We start from the raw sequence: 23,562 nt of genomic DNA on the forward strand, positions 1-23,562 counted from the left end.
ATAGGCAGCCAGAAACAACAACATAAGTTAATTTGTTGTGCTTGGTAAGACTACAAGTTCAATTAATTTTTGTGTTCTTCAAAACTTTGATTACATTGCCCAAAAATGTTCATATTATATATAAATATTTCAATACCATGTATCCATTACTATAGTATATTGGTCCATATAAGTTGATTTTCACTTTTTGAATATTGTTTTAAATGTATAACAAAAATGGACCTCATTTATGAAAGACATGACACATGTACATAAAACAATCTTAAGGAAGACGTTGCGTTGAATTAAATTATTTTAACAAACCCTATAGCCAAGGTTGCTTTGGAAATTTAATAGGTTACAGATTACAAGTTACCCTTATTAAAAGTCTAGATATTTAAGCTATTTTATTCATGTAAATTTCAAATGTTTTCAACTATTTTACCTTACAGTAGCCACCACAAAATTCTGAGGTTAAATATAGTTTAAAAACTGCTGAAGCATTGGTGGCTCTCGTATTTTAAAGCAGTTAATGCAATGAGAGAAATCAAATAAATCTCTTTGTAATAGTCAACATTTTCATAAGTAACTGTATTTTAATTACGCTGTTTTCTCAGTAGCTGATTACACTTACATCTATTTTGTATTTTAATTACTCAAGTTAGTTAATGCACTGTAACACTTCTTACAGTTAATATTAAAAATATCAACAAAATCCTAAATCATGTTTTTCTACACCATTAAAAAATAAAAATAAAAACATCTAAGGCAGTAATCAAAGACCTCTATATGCAGTTATTCCCGCGCGTGATATTACACAAGATTATTTTAAAGCCTTGAAATCCATGGAAACTTCACATGAACGTAATATCTCACTGTCTCTTTCTGTCTGCACTCTCACCTGTCCAGTTTAAACTTGTTCTTTTTAGTTGACTTGACTCGGGTTCTTCATTGAAACTTCACGATCCCTGTTGATTGCCCAACAGGTCGAGGAAGCAATGCTACTTAATGAAATAACATGTAATTTATTCTGTACTTCTGACCAGAGTGCAGTGGGGGTGAAGGAAGCCAAGGTAAGAACCAGCAGAGCAAACACATTTATTTATGTTTTTACCCAAAAGAAACGCTCTCTCAAATTCTCAGCTGCTTCCATTTCTGTCACGTTTTTTTTTTTTTTTTTTTTTTTTTTTTGGCGGATAAATCAACGTGCTGAATGCTTAAGGCATTTGTTTGGCGTGTTTGTGTAGCTCTCTGCTCGCTGTGTCAGAATGAAGGTGTACACAGAAGAGGAAAGCTGAATAATTAAGTCAAAGGGGAACATCAGGCTGGTTTTGTGCTGTACTCGGCTCCCAGTCTACATTTGACCCTCAGTCTGGCTTTGTTTTTGTTTTTTTGCTCTGTCTTTCACATCACATTTTTCTGGTCAGAAGGGCACAAATCTTAAAAAATAAAATAATAAAAATAACATTCAAATATCAGTGGATAACCCTAGTCAGTAAGCTCCCCACAGAAGGAGATATCAAAGACGCTTCTCTGCTCTGATCTTCTTCTAGTTTAAGTTTCTCATCTTTCCTCTTTTCCCTCTTAATAACTGGGCTCCACTCTTGTTTCAATGACGTGTCTTGCTGTATCTCTGGCCTTCTTCGTGCTTTAGAGGGGAATGAGGATTTGCTGTGTCACACCTTCGTCTCTGTGATTGTCCACTTCCTGTAAGTGCCTGCGTTACTGAGCTCCATGCCCCTCCCCTTCCTGTCGTTGCAGCCCGAGGACATCGGTTCTGCGCCCATCGTCAACGCGCCGGAGGGGAGCAAAGTGGACATAGAAGCCTTCAGTCAGTTTACAAAAATTATCACCCCCGCCATCACTCGAGTTGTGGATTTTGCCAAAAAGCTGCCCATGTTCTGTGAGGTAAGAGCGCTGTGTCAAACCCAATCAAACTGAGCTTGCATTTAACCGAGTGAGGGTCGATGTACAGTGGCCCAGAGAGCTCAGCGCGGCAACAAAAAAAAAACACATCTTCATCACTTTGATCACTCGCACTGCAAAGGCTCACAACAGAAACAAATAAAGAAACACACCACATCGGAGAAAATAAAGGACATATTTATCAATTCTTGCTCGCAAAGGTCAGATTTTTATTTATTTTAGCGTCTTGATTGTATATTCCTTATATCTCAGTTTTTTTTTTTTATTAGACTAAATGAACTGACAAAATACAGTTTTTGTAAATGTGAAACATAAGCTGGATAACTTGCTGTTAAAACGTCCCTTAAAAATGAACCATAGCCTATTAAAATGAATTGATTAATAAAACTAATAATAAATATTAGTGCTATCAAATGATTAATCACATACAAAATAAAAAAAATTAGTTTGCATATGTGTACTGTATATATTATGTAAATAAATATACATGCATGTATATATTAACAATTGTGTTTATATATTAAATATATTTATATATAATATAAACTACATGAATATAAATTTAGGTTTATATATATATATATATATATATATATATATATATACACAGTGTACACATATGTTATGTACAGTGTACACAGCATTGATTAATATAGATTTACTACATTAAGCATACTTTTAGTTTTTTGTACATCTGTGGTTATGCAAATGGTAATAAATACGCCAAAAATGCGGTACATTTTCATTTTGTAGGTTTAATTTTGTCGTGGTCTTTCTTTAGTTGTCTGTTTTGTGAGCATGTGCAGTCAAACTGATGAAGATATTTTCTTAATTTGCCGCCGCTTTTTCTATTTGCGTGTGTTTTCCGAAGTTTCAGCATGTCTTTTGGCCACTGTATTGATGTCCTATAGAAATGAATCAAAGCAGAGAATGCATCAAAATGAGGACATTTGAAGAGGAGATTGCATTTGGATACACAGCAGTAAACAGGATGACTGATGAAAGTGTGATTTGTGACCTGGTTCAGCTGCCTTGTGAGGACCAGATCATTTTGCTGAAGGGCTGCTGTATGGAGATCATGTCTCTGCGAGCGGCAGTGCGATACGATCCCGAGAGCGAGACTCTGACGCTGAACGGGGAGATGGCCGTCACACGGGGCCAGCTCAAGAACGGGGGCCTGGGAGTCGTCTCGGACGCCATCTTTGATCTGGGCGTCTCGCTGTCCTCCTTCAACCTAGACGATTCAGAGGTGGCGTTGCTACAAGCCGTGATTCTGCTTTCCTCCGGTCAGTGCCATCTTTACTTTCGAACGAATCATTCGTCCTTTTTCTTTGCCTGTTCATGTCTCACACATCTGACTATAACATACAATTATGAGTTTATATCTTGCAATTCTGAAATTATTATTATTAATAGTTTGTAAAGCAGTTGTTAAGTTTAGGTATTGGGTAGCATTGGGGATGTAGAATATGGTAATGCAGAATATGTGCATTATAAGTACTAATAAGTTAATAATTAGTTATTAGTGAGAATTGGTCTAACGTGATCCAGAATATCTTTATTCTTGTAAATACAGTCAGAGAGAGACGCATGCGTGTCTTAAAGAAAGATGTACTAATTAAAATGATCATTTTGAACAGTGAAAAAAATCCACTAGATCTTGTTAACCTCATGAAGAGGCGCCTTTGCTCTCCTTCATGAGGGTTTAATGTCAGTTGTCAATACTAGCCTTGACTTCCAGCAGGAGTCTGTTTAAAAGCTATTAGGCCAGCTGCAGCGGCTGCTCCTGAGTATGATTACCCAGGATTACACAGGCCACTGAGGGGAAACCACTTATTAACGCTATTAAAACAGGATTACACTTCAGCTGGGAATGTCACAATCAATAGGTAAAGACTTCAGTGCCCGTGTCCAGTCCTGTACAGATCTGATATTGATCCCGGGCCATCTAAACAGACTGTCCAGTGTTACAGCTGGACGAACCTGATCAATGAGTATAGTGTAATTTTTGCTCATTTTAACTAGTGTCAAAAACACATGGGATGTTTGTAGTACTGTAACAAATCAGCTGTCATGCAGATCTGTTGAATCACTGTAGCACACAGATTTGCAGGCGAAAGCAACAGTTGTTCCACTATAGTGTTTAATATTAAAAATGTCATTTTTACTGGCCAAACCTCTTTCTATGCCATTGAATCTCATTATAGAATGTACTGAATTCGTTCATTTCAGTGCCACTGAAAGCTGGCAGTCAACAAGGTTTTGCAAAAGAATTGTCAGCAGTAATTTTTACATTTTGTTTTCTGGAAATATTTACTGTACTTATTACAAGTAATGTAACTGATTACATTTTATACGTTTTTGATTAAATGTTTCAAACATTCATCCAAAATGTAAAAAAGTAAAGTAGACAGATTTAACATTACAGTAGTACTCAACCATTATTACTGTCAGACTTCTCAAAAGCCTTTTAATTGAGACTTTATCATAATCCTAACAATAAACACTTTTTCTTTTTCAGTCTTTGCATAGATATGACAGGAAACACTGGCTAGATGCTGTGAAAAAAACTGTTCAAAATATAGCATATTCATAAATCCAAATAGGAAATAACACGGTTATTGAGTAAGACTTTTCTGTGTCCTAAACACCTGAGTCATTGGTTACTGGTATTTTAGAGCAGGCAATGACATTTTGAAAAGAAATCAATGAAATCTGTGTGTGTGTGTGTGTGTGTCAAACTCAACCATCATCTTCTCATCTTTATTTCGTTGACAGATCGCCCCGGTTTGACGAGCGTAGAGCGGATAGAGCGCTGTCAGGAGGAGTTCCTCTTGGCCTTCGAACATTACATCAACTACCGCAAGCACAAGGTGGCTCACTTCTGGCCCAAGCTGCTGATGAAAGTGACAGACCTGCGCATGATTGGTGCCTGCCATGCCAGCCGCTTCCTGCACATGAAGGTGGAGTGTCCCACGGAGCTCTTTCCGCCCCTCTTCCTGGAAGTGTTCGAAGACTGACGGCCAACAGTTAGGCCAAGCTGCTTCCACCAACACGACCTCCACAGATCCAGCCTCCCTCAGCCTCCCTCAGTCTCCCTGTCCCCGGTCACACGACTCTGTTCTAGCACTACTGAGCGTCATTTCATTCCATAGTTTTTAGGAGTAGCTCTCTGGCCTATTTTGAATGGAACCATTCCTTTTACAAAGCGGGTACATGTGAATAGCGTTACAGTTTTTTCTCTCTCTCTTTCACTCTGTGTAAAAAGAAAAATCAGCTTTCCGTTACTCTAGATTTTTTTTTCTATGTTAAATAGTTTCGTTTCCGATTATAGTCTTCGATGGCGCTTAATGGAGATGTATGAACTATGCATTCGGGTTTCGTGTCAGGCGTCAGGCCTCAGAAAGGAGACGAAGAACACCACACTGCGAAGGAGGACAGAAATATTTGATTTTCTTTCGTGTCCCTTATCTGTTGGTCTGAAGGTCTTTTCATGCTCACGTTAAGCCATAGGTTGTTTATAGTTCCGGTCCAAACCCCAGTGAGCTGCCTGCTTAGACAACGTTTCGAGACAAAATAGGAGCATCCTAATATTGAGACTCTAAAAAAAAAAATGCATTGCGATTGTGTGTTCTAGACGAGATCGCTACATGGAAAGCAAATTGTGACTTGATCCAGCAGGCACAGGGCATCAATATAACATCAGTTTGATGTCAGGCACGTTGCATTTTGGTTGAGAATGAAAATAGGCGTTTTTGACACCATTTTGACGTTGACTTAATTATAGTAACGCAGCCTAAAAACAACAAATGTCAACGCAAGCTGATCAAATTGACATTAGACATTGACTTGCAGCCTGTCCTCCAACAAAAAAACGACTCTATACTTGTCTTGTGCAAGTACCCAATGTGACCCGTATTTACATTTTTAATCTAGCGCCCTCTGGTGAGCATAAAAATAATGACGGAGTCGTGGTGCATCTTTCGTCATAAATGACGTATGGCTGTCATTGCCAATCAAAATGCATGTTTTGTTTAAATGCAATGTGTCGACTGGTTAATTACCGATCTCATGGTAATTAAAATGTATTTTACTGGGTGTACGAATAACCACACCTAAACCTACCTGTTACAAAAATCCTGAAAAATCATAAGTTAAAGAACATTTCCGTTTTTGTGAGCATGTGCATTCGACATGCAATTGCAATTGTAGTATGCGCTTTGGGTCGTATTTCAGGGATTTGTGCAAATGACCTATACAGACGTATTGGTTGGAGGACATGGTCGCCTGACATCGCAACCAAAATTTAATCAGCGCTTTAATATTAATATTTTAACACTACACCTCATCTTCCTTACTGCTCTTCAGTTCACTCTTATGCATTTGTGTCTTAGGTTTTCTCTGATATTTTCGGAAAAACATTTTTTTTTAAATGAACTGAGAATTACAGAAAGCTCATGGGAACAGTGGACTTAAAACTATACCGTCTTCTAATATCAGGGGACTTTCAAAGTTGTCACTGTTCCTGTCACACTACACAACTGTTTCTTGAATTCGCTGGGATCCCACTTTGCACAATATTTCATTAGAAAGAATATCCAACAAAGTGTCTCAATTACTGAATGCATGCATGAGAAGTGACGCAGAGAATGAAATTTCCCTCATTAGCTGTAAATCGTGACCGATGTCATTTTCAGTCAAAACATGCTGCAAGGCTGCGTTCCGGTTCCCTCCGTCTCATTTACTCTGATTGCATTGCATGAGCGCCCGTTGCTGGTAGAACCCTCGGAATTCACTGAACTGGAACGTTCTAAGCCCTTGATCACTTAGAATCCTCTATGGAGTTGGATTAATGTTTACATTTTTCTCCTTACTAATTAGTTAGGTGCTGCATTCTATATGAATATATATCTATATGTATATTTTTGGGCACTGGCAATACATCTGTGCTTCTCTCAATTCACGTTTATCATCGCTCATGCAGTCCACAGAATTGCCTCAATTTTCAGACGTTGGTCAATGATCTCCAGAAATCCCGTAGCTTATACCTTGCAAAAGATCATATTTATTTTTTTGGTTCAAATTCTAAGGCAGTATTGTATTTGTGATGCTTCCTTTGTTGTGTTGCCTGCATATGCCTTTTTTTTTTTTAAAGCAGCTCGCTGGGTTTTGGATTCAGAAATATTTTCGGCAAAAAAATTCTAAATGGCAAGGTGGCATGTCAGTGTTTGATGGTGGTTGTGCCCTTGAGTAAAATTTCCTGTTTCTTTATTAGTGCACCTAAAAGCTTTTGGACAGTAAGACATTCATAAGAGTTTTGTTTTGTTTTTTTATCTCAAATGTTGATCAACTTTAGCCCTTATATAAAGATATCGTCTAGCCAGCAGCCACTAACGTTAGCTCATAATGCCTCTATTAAGGTGCCAAAAAAAACCTCCCTAAAAAACCTGCACTCTGTTTGGTGTTGTGTCAAGCTGCTTGGAGGATCATGATCTATTTCCCATCCATCGCTAGATCCTTTGACCCGCAGGGATGGAACTCTATTCAGCCGAACGCTTCTTCTCTTGTATAGCCGTCACACGATAGACCAAGGAAATGCTTCTGCTTGAACTTGTTGGTGCTATGAGTTTGCCGATTTATACCTCCGGGAGTGCTGTCAGCGAACCTCTGGGTGATTGACGAGCGCAAATACACAAAACGCTGAGGTCAGTGGTCAACCCTGCGACAAACAGGGATGCTTTCGGATGTGATTGTTGTTTCAGCCGTTCTCGTTTCTGTCCTGGTTTTCTTCTTTTACTGTAGCGTTTTTAACCTTTCTAGAGACGTCCTTGTGTGCTGCAAGAGAGTTTGAATCTCACATACCTCTACTGATTATCAGGAACCGCCAGAACTGTTTTTTTTTTTTTGTTTGTTCGTTTTTTTTTTTCCTTTTGCTGTTGAAAGATGGACATGAATTCAGATTCTCACCTCAAAGCGCAGAGCATGTTCAATCAGTGTTTTGTTATAGTGATGCCTTTTGTAAGCAATAGAATTGCTCCAGTGGTTTTACATGTTTTGGATTACACATACAAACGTACACACCAACGTAGATATTCGACAGACTCAAAGTCATTGCACAGACAATCAATGTGTTCGCAGAGAGTGTTACGGAAAGAGGAAAGTAAGGGCCACAGCCAGGGTCCAAAACTAATGTTTCGCCAGAGCTGTCGCCTTAGTTATGGTCACATGCTCAGACAAGCTAGTAGCCTGGGAATGTCCCATACAAACATGCCCAGGCTCATTTTTAATAATTGGGTCAATTTCATATGCAGCCAAAATTAGATGATCTGTGACAGATTATTCTTCATTAGATTTTATGTATTTCATTCTCATTTCTATGAGATTCAGTATATATGTTTATACAATTCGATTTAAATCATGCATTTATGATACTTTTTTTTTCTTGGCGTCAGCACTTGGCAAATGCTAATTTTGGACCCTGGTCACAGATCAACAAATGCATGCACAGACACGCTGGGGGTCGATACTACTTCCTCTGAGCGCACAGGTAAAATAACAAAAAAAAAAAAAAACACAAACGCACTACAAAAATAAAGATATTTATGGTGTAAAGGAAAGAGGCTGTATTTTTTCAGACTGCAGATATTTTTTACATGTTATATGCACAATATGAACATTTTTGAGCAGTTTTACAACAAGGAAACGAAAGACTGTCTTTTCTCAAAAATCTCTCGCCATTCTCAAACAGAAATCAGTCCTGTTTTTAACGATCTCTCTTTAATGATCTCTCCTTAGTGTGCGTTTCATCATTACAAATGCATTAATGACAACTAATGTATGCTATCTAATAATAATCATAACAACAACAACAAAAATCCACACAGCCAATCACAAAATGTGATCCTTGCTGGATGTTGGAATAAAACCTAAAACCCATATTCAGAAGAAACCATCAGATCTCACCAAGCTGAACTGAAACAAACGCATCCCCGAGAAACAATTACAGCACATGTACTTCTGTTTCTATGTGTCTTAGTTAACATTTACCTGATTAGTCCACAGTATGCTGGTGGTGTGAAAAAGTGAATTTTCAATGTGAATCAAGTTGTCCAACCTGACAAGAAAATGTATTTTATTTTGTCTCATTCTTCATTCTTTGTTTCGTTTTTGTTTAACCAAAATGAACGTTATTGCACAAGCCTGCTGTGTGACAGTGGAGCCTTGAATTTGATTTTGGATCATGATGTGATTTGGATATCCTGGAAGAGACATTGCACTAGAAAATAATCCTGGATTTGGCAAAAGATGATGATGATAGTGATGACATTTGCACCTAAGGTGAATAGGAGAATAAAGATGGTTTTGAGAAACCCCTGCAATATGTGTTGTGCATTTGTGTAGTATATGGGTGAGACTCTTTATGCATAAACCAATGTGTGACAATATTAGGACACCCTTAGTGTTAACTTAAAGACTTAAGAGTGTAGCAGTCAGGCATTGGTAATTGTTGATGCCTTTGATTATCTGATCTTCAGCAAGCGTGATCACTTCTATAAAAGCAGACGTTTTAGCAGTTTGCTGGTCAGGTATTTGGTGACACAATGACAAGAAAGTAAGGCACCAGCAATGATTTTAGAGAAGCAATTGTTGCTGCCGTCAGTCTGGGAAGAGTCATTTGGCAATTTCCAAACAATTTAAGTCCATCATTCCACAGTGAGGTAGATTATCCACGTTCATAACAGACACCAATCCTCCCAGGAGTAAAATTCACAGCAAATTCACCCCAAGATCGGACTATGTACAGATCGGAGAAATTGCAGCCAGCGCAAGAACAAGGCAATGTTGGGGAAAATACAGAAAGCTAGTTTTAAACATGAAAGTAAATAGGCAGTAAGTGACTGTCTTAATAAATGAGTCATTGGGTTATTTATTTAAACGGTTTGATATACGGTTGACATTGCAACAAAAAAAAGTGTTGCTTAATTAGGCGTCATGTTATATAACTACTGCCTATTTACCACAGTATGTTTGTGCAGTTATGCTAATTAGCTTTGATTTCTCACCTCACCTTTAAATAGATTTTCTTACAGCGGTTTTGAACTTGTTTGAACGCTTTCGTTTACTGGATCCTTGGCCGAAACGTTTACATGAAATCGACAGTTTAAGGAATTTCTGATCGTAAAAACCTGCCTCTTTTCATTTTAAGCAATTTATTTTCGTTATAATGCACACATTCGAAGTAGTAATCAATAATTAATTATTAGACACGTGAAAGCCATGAAAGGAAAGCAAGCAAATAAATATTACACAATACTGCTGCTGTCGTTCTTGTTCTTCTTTCAAAGCAAATTTAAAAGCTATACAATAAATAAAACCTTTGTTTTTATCAAACCTATAGGCTACGCGCGGGCGTCGCGTCATGTTTACGTTCATCTAAACCCCGCCTCCAGCAGCTCGGGTCTCGGAAAGAGATCGGAAACGGTGTGTTTTGCCCTCAAACAAAGAACGAAAAAAGAGGTACGTTTGAAGTATATCGGGGCATTTAGTGAGCTTGCTGTATTAGCCTCTATTTGAGCACATTATGTTATTATTCGGTACAATTTATTCGGTCTCTCTGCTTTCGTCCGAACATGCGTAGAAATACGAAACATGGCGCCGCGCTCTCTCACCTCAGGTTTTGACAGGCTATGACAGTATAAGTTATGAAAAAAACCTCCAAAGCCAAATTTATCCCTAAAGTTACTTAAAAGAAACGACCGTTTCCTTCATTTCATTCGTTTGTAAAGTTAAGCATATTTTTCAATATGCAATTAAAATTAATTGTTAAAAAATGTGTCATTTATTTATGTTTAACACAGAATCATGCTTAATTTCTCATGATTTCATATTAGTCCCATATGTTTTAAACGCACTGCAGTTTATGGGTGTGAATGCTGCCATCTACTGGACGAAGTCGCTTAGGATAAATACACCTGCCAGATTCATCAATCAATCAATCAATCAATCAATCAATCAATCAATCATTTTTATTTATATAGCGCTTTTAACAACACAAGTTGCATCAAAGGACTGTACAGTATAAGGTTCAGAGCACAAAATAAAAAAAGAAAGTCAAAATACTTTTACTCATCTTTGACCTGAAAAACCTTTTCCGTTTCCTTTTCAGAAGTCCCCCCCCCGACCTGGATCTTTATCAGAGCATCAGAGATCAGTGGAGGGTGTAAGAAAGAGTGTGTTAGTGTGAACAGACCCTCCGGCTCTCACCTGCTCTAGTCATTTGCAGGAGGTCTTTGCTCATGGAGATGATTTTGGAAATAATGGAAGCAGCAGCAGTGTTTGGCACCTATACCTTCAAGTTTACGCTTCAAATCTATTTCAGTGTAGACGATGTATCACAAAGACATAGAGGGGGCCATTCTTTCGTGCCATTTCTTTGTGTATCATTCATAAAGCTTGCGTACGCTCAGATGTTAGCGTGCATTTGACGTGAAAAAGTGTTTAACGTCACGTCAGGGTCGTTACGCTGGTCTAAATTATGATGATTGGTGACATTTTATTTGTTAGTGACATTAATTAGGAGTAATTTGCAAGGCAGAGAGCTGAAACCATCAATTTCCGTTCAAGTTCTAGATCATTTGCCGTTCATAGACAGAGACCATTCTGTGAATCGCACGCGCGCCGAGTATACGATCAAGTTTAGGCTGGTTTCTGCACAACCTTTTTATAAATGAGGCCCCTGCAATTAAATACAACATATTTCAAAACCATTTTAGAATATATTGTGTGTGTGTGTGTGTGTGTGTGTGTGTGTGTGTGCGTACAGAGAGCCTAGAGGTCAGAAGGGGAGTATGAAACTCATCCCTAAGTGCCTCTGGCCCTAAAATGTGATTATTATTTATTTTTTTAGGTTTTTGGAATCAACTCTGAACATCACAAAACAAGCAAAACATTTTTGCTATAGTTCATGCTGCAATGCATGACGAGAGCCATGGATGTGTTTTGGTTGATTGGCTGCAACATGCTTTTTTGATGGTCACCACTGTTGTGACTCTCAAGCTGATTCTTGATGTCTGTGGCACCAACAGTGGTGTAATCAGCTCAATCTTGCCCCCTTGTGGTTTGTTATCACTGAAATATAAGGAGACAATATTAATTATTAAACAATGCAAAAGTTGTTGTTAATGCCGTTTCATAATCAATAATAATAACACAAATCAAACCAAATTTGCTTTGTCATTTTATTTTTAGGGTCCAATAACAAATTGAAAAAAAGATGATGGAACCTGATATTTGTACTGATTTTCTAAAAACAGCAGCAAGATTGACCAAAGTGCTGTATAAAAGGCCACAGTAAAAATAAAATTCATGGACATGTAAAAGACACAAAAATCCACAATAAATATCCAGTTAACGTTAAGTGTACGATCAGAACCTTCTTACAGTCCCTCGCTCAGACTGAAACATAGTTATGAAGGAATTTGCACACAAATAAGAAAATTGTAAAATCAGTTCTAAAGGGACAGGCAGCCAATGGCCCTCAGAATAGCAGAGACGTCTTTGCTTTTACAGCTTTCCTGTAGAAATCTGGCAACGGCATTCTGAAGCAATGAGCAATTTGTGAATATAAAAGGCTGACTTGAACATGCTAAAATTCATTTGGATAGACCTGTGGAGTTCTTGAATGGTTTATGAAGTGATGTGACCGGTGCAGGTAATGGGATTCTTGACTGTTTGAAGGATATTATGGATTCTTTGAAGTATCAGGCGATGATTTGTGAAATCAGTAGAGAGGTGACAGAAGCTCCTACACACACAGTGTTTATTGGAGGTTATAAAGAATAGAAGATTCTGCAACAAATTTGATTCATTACTAACATAACCTGAGATGTTGGGAAAACGTCTGTTAACTTATTTGTTAACGGTCGTAAAGCTTTGCATTTCAGCCCACCAAAACAGGTGCCTATATAAGTTTCAGCACAATCTTTTAAATAAGCGACAGTGTGCAGCTTATATCATGGTGTATGCAATGCTTGTGATCTTATCATTTTGAATAAATGGAAACATTTAAAATTGAAGCAGTTTCAGAATCAAAAGACAGAGCAGCAGCTAAATATGGGGGGGGGGAATGAAGGGGTGTGAATACTTTTGCAAGGCACAGTATGTTTTGAAAAATGTCTAAAGTGGACTGTCAACAACATAACTAATTCTCCTTCATTTTGAACTGCGTATCTACTAATTCTACGAACCCTACTCTGAGAGTGTTTACATATACTTGCAAAGTTTCTGATACTCAGTATGTTGCGGATCCAGCAAAATAAAGCGTTAGAAGATATTAAGCAGTCTTAATGCTTTCACAGAAGTATTAACAGTCTACTAATACTCTGTTTCAGTTGTTCACTTCAGACATTCTACTAACAGTAACTTTGTAACTTCATATCAACTAGCAGTCAGTAAAGTGTTACCTGTCCAGAGTGGTCTCATGGCAAGGCACTGATTCAATGTTGACATTATGGTATTAGATATCCCAGGAGGCCTTTGGATATATTGTGGGTTAAATGAGGTCCTCCAGTTCTAGTACATTGCAGGTTGGTGGTGATGTAACGTAAACTCACTGTTTGATTGGGACACATTGCCCCGGTCCCCACTGTTGTAGCTGCTGCTGGTCATTTGTTGCACTGTGGCCCTGCGGTCGCTGCGAACAACCTACGACAGATATCAGTGAGCTCTAAATGGCACACGGCTGAATGAGTTTGTCGTTTGGCCATCTGTGCACCACTTTTGATGCATGCTCATTACAGCAGCATGTGCACAAACCACAAGGTGCACCATTTCCGAGATGAAGCTCAGCGGTGCTGTACCATTATAATGTATATTGGTTGCTGGTGGCCTACAAATTATCTGTGGGCCAAAAACACTTTGGTTTTTTCATCAACTATATATATATATTTTACTTTTAAAGGATGTTCTGCAGATAAATTGGGTATCATCAGCATAAAATCTCTGGAACTAGAAACTAAATCCTACAGCAATGATAAAAATACAAAATTCATTTGACCTATTTAACATTTTCTGAAAACCCTACTTTTCCTGGAGGCCAACCTTCCAGCAGAATTTAGGTCTAGCTCTAAAACATACCTTAAATTGGCTAATCAGGGTCTTCAGATTGACTGGAAACAAACCAGCAGATGCTATGTTAAAGAATTAGCAGATTAAACATTTCGTGTTGTTAATTTTGACATAACACCTGTAATGCAAAATTACTAAAACTGTACCTAAAGGGGGAGTAACTAATATTTCACAATACTAATATTTTTAGTCCCTGGTAAGCAAATATTCAAACATCCTAGATTCCAAATGTTAAAAAAAGCATGTCTATCCCTTTATATTTGTACATTTCTCTGTACATTTGTTCTTGTGACACATGGGAGCAAAAACGACTAAACACATGGAAAGAATGAGTTTAGCATTTATCTGTTTATTTTCTTATTTTATATGTATTTATATTATATATTTATATATAGATATATAGAAATCTAGCTATCATACAATGCTTTCACAGAAGAAGACTGACAGACTGGATTATGGCAACACAACAATGACACTGAGTGAGCCACAGGCCAAACAATGAGAGAGAAACACCAACACCAAACAAAAGATACTTCTTTTCTTGACTATTCACCGACCGCAGCTTTGATATCAAAACCGACCCGAGAAGAGTTCAGATGCCCAGAGCTGGCATGGTGATGAGAGGCATTGCCGGTGTTACTTGGTGGAGTTTTGGGTCGTTTCCCGTTTCCTCTTCCTGTCTGGTCCAGTGGCGCTCGAGTATGCACACTATTTGCTTACTGCAGCTGATCACACAGATATACAATTATTCTACAAGAACTTTCACTGAACAGACTTAGCCAAAAGCAAAAAAAAACCATCATTTTGAAAAGGAAAATGAACAGAATTACAATTATTTGAAGAGGAAAAAAAAATCGTCATAAATATTCAGCCTGAAATGATCACCCATACAGATGCGTGAAGGTGTCAGGTGTCAGTTAGGGTGTGGCCTATATTATGACATCGCTGAGGATGGCTTTGAGTCCCATCTGTACAGAGGAGAAGCGTGCACATGTCTTACAGTGATAAAACGAGTTACGTTCTACTCCTCTTTTGTCATTTAGCATCATCAAAAACTGTGTCATTACTAAAAGCCCTACGAATCAGGAAATATACAGAGATGTACCACTACGCAGATCTAAACTCAGAAACATACCCTATGCTAGAATGCAAACGCTTGGCCAAGCCTGCGGTCTGATTCGATCTCGTAGTTAACAAACACTCAAGCGGGCAACAGTCGACTTTCTGTGTTTGTGCTAATAATCCAAATGCACCACTAGTCAGGTAGAGAGCTATAAATGTGTCAACAGTCAACTAATTTCAAATTGCTCATCAAGACTCCCTTCAAGCTGTTGCTCCATCATTGCAGTAGTTGACCTGGAAGAGAAAACTGACAGTAAAAAGACAGTTTGTCAATGTCCGCTGAATACAACAACATCAGCGTGCCACGGGCTGCATTAGCGTGTTTTGGAACGCAGCCTAAGAGTGGCTTCCTCTGCATTTAATTACAGGTTAGAAGCCAAAAAAAAACTACAAAAATAGATCTATCAATTAAACATTCCTGTGTCTTTCTGCCAAAAAAGCTCAGATTAGCAGCTTGTTCCACATTCTTACATTTCTTAGTTTTTCTTCTCTTTTAATTAGAATGGATGCTAAACCGTGCTCTGTGCACTTATTTTCTTGTTTGTTTGTGGGAATATCCCTTCATAATCTCCCCTTAGCAACACACAGCATTCATACGGCCCACAAAACACCTTACTTCCTCTTCTCTGAAAGTACTAAAAGACCAACAAGGAACAAATCACAAAACCAGTGAACGCGTCACTTATTGCACAGGCAGATTTATAAATCCAAAAACTCAATTCAAGATGCCTCTGCGCACACACAAACCGCGTAATCATACAAACTCTTGTAAGCATCTACAACGAAACCCCTCCAGTTTGTGTCAGCGAGTCGTGTGCGTTAGCACGAGCAGAGGCGTTTTACAGTACAATGACTTCTTAAGTATCTGCCCCCCCTCTACCTCCATTTTTAACCAGCAATGCTTTGAAAGTCAGGGGGAGAAGTGTCAAAAAAAAAAAAAAAAAAAAAGGGGGGCACCGAGTAACAACAGTTCCCCACGGTCTAAACGGGAGGCTTTGGAGATGGATGGGGGGTGTGGTCCACAGTTACGGGGTTGGTGGGTGGTCAGGGGTGGACCTTGAAGGCCAAGAGCTGCTCAGAGTGCATGTTGTTGAGCGAGCGCAGGTCCGGCAGTTTAAGGAGCAGTTTAGTGAAGATGGCGATCTCATTGGGGTGGTTCTTGGTGATCAAGCTGCGCAGAGCTCGTATCAGAGTTTCCTGAAGGGCCTCAACCGAGTTGACGTTCTCGAGACCAGAGCGATCTGTGGGAAACACAAATCATTTAACAAAGTAAGTCAAGGCATCATCTTAGATTAGGGCTGGGCTATATGGAAAAAAAAATTCCAGAACATTTGACAGATTCTGGATTTTCTACTATTTTTTTCCACTTAAAATGTAAGTGCAACACGATTCAAGTAACTTTCTTTATTATCCCTCAAGTCCCAAGCAGTTTATAATTGATGTCAACATGAAACATTAGCATATTGCTCATCCACTTGTTGGTCTTTTCGCATTGGTCTGAATGAAAATGCAAATATTCTTTGCTGCCACTTTTGGAGATGTAAAAACCTAATTATCAAATACATCTGAAAAACCTCAAGATACAAAACTACGGTCTCATAACGGTATGGCGGTTGATACCTGCAGACACCAGCACTACAGCCGTGAAGAGGCTCATCTCCTCCTCGCTGAGGTTCAGCGCTTGTAGCTTCTCTGTGAAGTCAAACATTGAGTTGAGAAGATCTCCAGCGCCCATCGAGCGAAGCGCCTCCACGCTGTACTTCCTGCCGCTCAGAAATGTAACCGTGCGCTCCTTCACGTCGAACAGGGATGTAAAGCGCACCACCAGCACCTACAGGCCAAACAGGAAACCAATCGAAATGAATTCTATTTGGTCAATTAACGGGATTGTAGTCAGTTTCATTGAGTGTAAGGACAGAAATGAACTTTTCCATTAAGGTGCAATATCTTGAATTGATTATAAGGGGCATTCTTTTACATTCGTGAGTCGAATTTTTTTAAATCACCATATTATTATAATCACTGTATTATGTTTTCTATAATGTCCAATAACATGTCGGCCCATGTTCAGCTAGTTAAAGACATGCTGGTGTGGAAACATATTTTGAAATGTATTTTGTTCATACCTCAAAGGTGCCGGCCTTCAGCAGGCTGACCTGGTCGTGCTGGGACAGCTCTTTGAATCCTGGGATGCGTTTTGCAAATTCCACCACCTCTCTGACAGCTGGGGTGAAGCTCATGGAGAACTCTTCCCAAATACTGTGACCCGACTTCTGAGGATCCACATATGGCGATGTGTTCATGGGGCAAACCTGTGAATTGCAATCATGAGTACTTGTACAGGCTACCATTGAAATGTTGGGTGTTGCTTCTGTGTAACTCACCAGGTGCATCCTGTTAATCCTTGAAAATATTGGGACACTACAGCTGCCGTTGACACGAATTTCATTGTCATTATGAGCTCTCAGACAGAGGTTCTGCATGGATGGCCCCGCGGAGTTGCTGTTGGGCAGTCTGACAGGACAGCCCAAGCCTTCAGGCCCCTGCGGAGCACAGCCTGATGGGGTCTTCTGTCCACTCTCTGAGAATGCATTGCTCTGCTGGTTCCAGACCTCCTGAGGTTTCTCTGAGCAGTGGCTGTAGTTGTTGGGGGCCTCTGAAGGCAAGTTGGCCTGCTCCTGATTGTACATGAAGGTCTCCTGGTGTGCTCTAGTGACTGTGCCGATGACCTCCTCCTCGCCGCTGTCAGTGGAGCTGGAGGAGTCCGAGCTGGAGCTGGTGTCCATGGTGCTCAGAGGCTCTGGGTCGGGGCTGGGTTCAGAGTTGTGGCTCCGGGGGGAGGTGGAGGGGGAACGGGAGGAAGGGCCGGAGCTGCTGTCGTCTGAAGCTGCATCGCTGGCTGATGGCTGGCTGCTCAGCGGCTGGTTGCCGTGGCTGTTGTTCATCATGTTGTTCATGGCATTCTGCATCTCGAGCAGCATGCGCTGCTTCTCTCGTTTGGGAATCCGGCCGAAACGCACAGCTGAGGAGCACAGACACGGTCAGCTCACGGACTCCAACAGACTGAGATCTATATATCTATCTATGCCTATCATCTTTCTGTCTGTCCGTCTATAGCTTGTGTCTATCATCTGTCTGTCTGCCTATCATCCATATGTCTATCATGTCTGTCTATTGTCTGTCTCTAGCTTGTGTCTATCATCTATCTATCTATCTGTTTGTCTGTCTGTCTGCCTACCATCTGTCTATCTGTCTGTACGTCTGTCTATCTTCTATCTGTCTGTCTGTATATCTATCCGGCTTAAATCCTCATGCAAGGTAACAGGCTTTACTTATTTATAATTTTTGGGATCTAGGACACAATGCCAGCTGGAGCTCACCGTCTCTGGACATGCCCACGAGCAGACACTTCTTAAAACGGCACTGCTGGCATCGGTTCCTGTTGATGCGCATGATGGGACAGCTTTCATTCTTAAGGCACTTCTTATACTGAATGTTCTGCTGAATGCTCCTCCTGAAGAAACCCTGCGGGTGGAAAAGTGAAAGAGACAGAGAGCGCTGTCAGGGTCACAGAGCCCACACAGAGAATAACAGGTGTCGAGCCTCGGGGCGGTACGGAGAGCAGGTGTCCTTCTCAGCACTCAAGACAACCTTCTGTCCTGGAGATTTGCTCTGATGGTTTAACAGGCTGCCGGCTAGTTATAAATAAAGCAAAGTGACATGTCCCTTCAAGACGATGTACAGGTAGACGTGATCCAGATAAGGCATGACAGCCATGTCACATTGGCTCTAATTCAACTTAACATAGAAACAGACACTATAGAAGTGAAATACTACCTTCGCTGAAAAATAAACAAACCCGGAGCATACATGAGAGTGAAAAAAATGATTTCAGACCACTTTCTGAGCTTTTGACTTACTTCTCTGTACCTTAGAAATAGCAAAATGAAACCTAATTCTTATTAAACTCTGAAATGTGGCTATTGGCTCACACTAACACTTCACGTTTTCTCACCTTGCATCCCTCACAGGCGTGAACGCCATAGTGAAATCCTGACGCCACATCTCCACACACTTTACATAGCAGCACCAGCCCGTTAATCTCTGCAGGAGCAGAAATACAAAGGGTCAGATGAACAAGGAATGCTCTGCGCTCAGTTTGGCTTTCTCCTCGGCTGCCTTCTGTTTCCTCAAACGGCTAGAAAACCATTACTACATGATCAAGCACACATAAAATGAATCTTGCAGTGTCAACTGACAAATATTGGCTCAATACAATCAACATCACATTATTTTTATTATTCCGACCAATCTACAATCTGTTCCATTTTAAACTCCCTGATATATTAAACTGCAATATTTCTATTAAAAAATAAATATAAAAAAACAATAGGGAATATGAATACAAGTACATTAGGGTAAACATGAGAAAGCATTTTTACACATTATCAGTCAAGTTTTTAAACAGTAAGAATTTTTATGATTTTTTTTTATTTGATCCGATGTATAGCAAAAAAAAAAATTATTAACTTTTTATTATTAATTATTAACTTTTTATTATTAATTATTATTAATTTTACTATTTTTCAAAACTTTACTGCTATGATTTCAATGCTGAATTTTTTGCATCATTCTAATATTGAGATTGTAACATTATAAATGTCTTAATAAAATATATCAAAGATTAAACATAAAAGAACATAAAAAAAATCTTACTGATAAAACCTTGGTAGTAGACTGTTAGTGACATACTGATACTAATTATGCGACATACTAATTATATACTAATTTACATTAGAACAATGCAAACATGAAAAACAGTAATATATATTCGAATAGCTCCATACAATATATTTGTATTTGTAGATGACCATTTGCGGTATGAAAACATTACTCAAGATTTCTTTATTTTGAATCAGCCAGTCTCTCACTTGTAATGCCACTTTTGGCTGTGGGGGGCGAGCGTGCTTTTCCTCCGCTGTGCCGCGGTGGGCGGGACTGAGGGGCCACAGCAAGAGCCTCGCCCTGTTGGCCCTGCCCCGCGTGGGGTGGAGAGCAGGACTGATAGCTGCTGTTGGAGGAGTCGCTGTGGCACGACTCTGGACTGGAGGCCGAGCTCGCGGAGCTAATGTAGGCTATAACTCCACCTGGTGGATGACACAGACGTGCAACAAATTAATTTCCAAATCACGTGGATCCTTACATGCGGATATTAATTCTTAAAGCATACGAGAATATGATAGCGCTTGATTTCTGCTTTTTCATTGAATTACCGACAACTGTCTTTATCATTAATAACAGAAAACAAATGTAGCAAACGCTGTCCATATAGGTGGATATTTACTGGTGAGATTACACAGTTTTCTTTACCCTCGTCACGTCTTATTTTAAAAAGCTGTCAGTCTTATTGTCAGAAAGTGGACCAGGCTGTATGTGCTGTGTCTGTACGAGTTGACCTGATTTCTGCTGCCCTACTCTCAATGGTTAGGTAACACCATTACATAATACGTCTTTCAGGGTGTAGGTCTTACACAGACAATGCGACTCAAATGTAATCCTGAGAACTAACAAACAGCTTTTTCTTCCAAACATATATCCAATTATATATGTTAATAATTACAAAGACTAATTATATATATATATATATATATATATATATATATATATATATATATATATATATATAATTTGATAAAGAATAATCATGCCATAAGTATTTGGCCCTTTAATAATAAAAGTAAAACGTATTTTGAAATAATAACAATACATAAAAGAATTAAAGTAAAAGTAAATGATTTTTCAATTCAGTCCAATATTTTTCAAATGACATTATTCTTTACCAAAAAAAAAATGAATGAAGGAACGTCGTGCCGCTGAGCTGTTGATCGACGTGTCCTTAGCCCCGCCCCCACGTGTACCAGGCATGTATTGTTGGGAACGTAAAAGCCGAAAAGTGGGTCAGACTTGGCCGCCTCACGTGTATCAGCAGTTGCAGACGCATCCATACGGCCATGCAAATTATGCAACATTTACGTCACGACTCCCCTCGACCAATCAGAGCAGACGCACAGGACGCGTAAACACAGATGCACATGGCTAGGCTGAGCGGTCCATGTGAGTCTGGAGACTGCAGCTCAATAGTAACCCACAATCTATGGCATAACAACACAAGCCTGGTGCTATTAACCTACTTAGACTTTTCACGCTGCAAAAAAAGTGATAAAAGCCCAAAACACACCTTATCCCGCAGTAAACATTAACAGAAACACGTGCAACTATACACTTTTTGGTGTCATTCATTAAAATGGGAGTACACTAAAGATATCACCGCCACAGATATCTGTTCAAAAATCAATTTAAAGCAGACTGATCTTACCAGCCTTTGTGAAATCCATGTCCTCCGACAGCTTGGAGCCGCAGTCACCTGTGTGTTTGTGCCGTTTTTACTCAGTTTCCAGCAACTATCTAGTCGCTGTGTGATCCTGTGAACCGAGTACAACAAGACACTACCTGAGGAACATTTCTAACTAACCTACCAGATAATCTCAAACAATTAACGCCGCGTTGCTTGGAAAAAAAAAAAGCTGAAAAAAACAAAATCTCAGGCGTTTATAAAAACAGTAATGAATACATACGCCGGTGTTAGTTGAAATAACTAGATTCGTCCAAAAACCGCACCGGCTAAAGAGTCTGAATCGGAAGGGTTTGGCGTCTATTAAAGACTATGATAGCTTAGTAAGTCGACGGAAGAGATGTGTATCAGCGCAGGTTTAACGCAGAGAGTGGGAGTGATAGACTGAACATCACGTGACCTGTTCCGCTAGGCTCCGCCTCCAGCTGCATTAGTGTCAGTATAACCCACTGACACACTTTCACTGCTCCTGCAGGGGCCTCCAGCGCCCCTCGGCCCCTTGACCCCAGGAGGGCAGGCTCTCAAACACGTTTGATGGTCAACAGGCTATTTAAAGAAATGTAGAGTTGGCAGTGCACCCCAAGTCAGAGATAGATTTTTGCTTTTAAGGAGGCATGAAGTAGCATAAATCATTTGGTAACCTTTTGGGGTGATCCACAAAAATATAATTAAATCAATAAATAAAAATACAAACTGTCTATATTGAATATAGGCTACATGTAGACTATTTATATTATTATTATTATTATTATTATTATTATTATTATTACGTTTAGTCAGATGTGTCTTGCTAGTTTTGGTTAGTCTTACACAGTACACGTAGCAAGGTTATTTATTTAATTTATTTTTATTTAATTGTATTTATTTATATATATATATGACCCAGGACCACAAAACATGTCATAAGGGTCAATATTTTGAAATGAAGATTGAAATGGAAATGCATATTACTAATCAAAAATATATTAATGGAACATAATGATCTTTAATTAATTGTTGTTTTTTTTGGCATAAAATCAATTTTTTTCAACTATACAATGTATTTTTGGCACACACAAAGAAAACAAGGAGGCAGAATATACAAAAAAAATAGAGAAAGCAAGACTATAGGAGCCATTTTATAAAGAAAAAGAGCAGGTAGGAAATTATCAAAAGTGAAGGTATTAGAGGGTCATGTGTTTTTGTTTTTAATAAAATAGAATGCAGAAATAAAAAAACTGAATTAGAATATAGTGTGCTAGAGTTAAGTTACATTTTAATAACATTTAATGAACAAATGTAAATTTTGATTAACAATATTGAAAACAGTCATTAAAAGTACAGAACTATAACAAAAAATATTTCTATTTAAAAAAAATGGCTTAAGTGCATTCAAATAATGTCACATTGTAACCATTAGATACGATTTCAAACTGTAATAGATTTCAAACTGACAAAATATAATTTCCTATTGTTTTCTCATAAATTTTGGGGTGTTCTGTGACCTTCATATTGTACTCTGTTCATATAATTCATAAACTTACATCTCTACCTGTCTGAGAAACTGGACAGACATACATAAAATCTATTTTTTTTAACCGTTTTTAATTTGCAATGTAACACTCAATATTAATCTCTACAGTTTAATTCACCATAAGCTTCATTTTACTAAAACATAACAAAGAAAACAAAATGAACAATTAAGGTCAGAAGTGGTAAACTTTAAAACTTCTAGTCTAAACAACAGACAGCCTGATTAGAGAGATTTATTTAGATTTATTATTATTATTATTATTAGATGTTCATCTATGGCTAATTCAGTAATGTCAATTGTCATGGCTTAAACCCGCAATGGGCTCTAAAGCTTTAAGAAAGTGTGCGATAAGCAGCACTGAAGCGATGAGTACGTGAGATGGTTCTCATGCCAAACACTGCTTAGCTTTTCCATTCCATTTCAGGCTCGGGCCACAGAGGTCAAGGGTCAGAGCGTCAGGACCCTCAGCTAAATATGAGCATGC

The 23,562-nt window shown here is 38.8% G+C and overlaps 2 protein-coding genes and 1 long non-coding RNA gene across 6 annotated transcripts in view; 2 read left to right on the top strand and 1 right to left on the bottom strand.

The window, feature by feature from the left end:
- The window catches only part of thrb (thyroid hormone receptor beta), a 79,656-nt gene extending 70,372 nt beyond the window's left edge, over positions 1-9,284 (top strand). The window contains exons 9-12 of one of the 3 annotated variants that reach the window (XM_043217709.1): positions 966-1,052; positions 1,741-1,887; positions 2,933-3,191; positions 4,684-9,284. In XM_043217709.1, coding sequence (XP_043073644.1) covers positions 966-1,052; positions 1,741-1,887; positions 2,933-3,191; positions 4,684-4,925 — 735 coding nt within the window. In that variant the 3' untranslated portion in view covers positions 4,926-9,284. The remainder of the gene's footprint in view (positions 1-965; positions 1,053-1,740; positions 1,888-2,932; positions 3,192-4,683) is intronic. The other 2 variants (XM_043217710.1, XM_043217711.1) reach the window with 2 other exon arrangements.
- A 1,049-nt stretch (positions 9,285-10,333) lies between these two features.
- On the top strand, positions 10,334-15,386 carry LOC122323678. The gene is made up of 2 exons (XR_006247045.1): positions 10,334-10,422; positions 11,072-15,386. It is a non-coding gene; the product is annotated as an uncharacterized LOC122323678 (long non-coding RNA).
- Positions 14,361-21,934, bottom strand: nr1d2b (nuclear receptor subfamily 1, group D, member 2b). Of its 2 annotated transcripts, XM_043217708.1 has the most exons (9): positions 21,789-21,932; positions 21,530-21,635; positions 20,085-20,300; positions 19,169-19,257; positions 18,534-18,678; positions 17,538-18,175; positions 17,280-17,465; positions 16,774-16,984; positions 14,361-16,394 (listed from the first exon to the last, which is right to left on the bottom strand). In XM_043217708.1, the coding sequence occupies exons 2-9, from the start codon at positions 21,546-21,548 to the stop codon at positions 16,198-16,200; spliced, it is 1,701 nt and encodes a 566-aa protein (XP_043073643.1). In that variant the 5' UTR covers positions 21,549-21,635; positions 21,789-21,932; the 3' UTR covers positions 14,361-16,197. The 2 variants fall into 2 exon arrangements, with proteins under 2 accessions (XP_043073643.1, XP_043073642.1); XM_043217707.1 differs by having other exon boundaries at positions 21,530-21,934.
- Between the last annotated feature and the right edge of the window lie 1,628 nt (positions 21,935-23,562).

The sequence above is a fragment of the Puntigrus tetrazona genome, chromosome 19, assembly GCF_018831695.1.
Source record: "Puntigrus tetrazona isolate hp1 chromosome 19, ASM1883169v1, whole genome shotgun sequence".
In the NCBI taxonomy this organism is placed as follows: Eukaryota; Metazoa; Chordata; class Actinopteri; order Cypriniformes; family Cyprinidae; genus Puntigrus; species Puntigrus tetrazona.

What these genes read in the sequence shown, in the direction of transcription:
- nr1d2b (XM_043217707.1), bottom strand. An exon ending in TGAAGGCCGGCACCTTTGAG is followed by an intron (nt 16,985 to 17,279) that starts GTATGAACAAAA and finishes TTTGGCCTGTAG; the next exon opens with GTGCTGGTGGTGCGCTTTAC. An exon ending in TGTAGTGCTGGTGTCTGCAG is followed by an intron (nt 16,395 to 16,773) that starts GTATCAACCGCC and finishes TGTTTCCCACAG; the next exon opens with ATCGCTCTGGTCTCGAGAAC.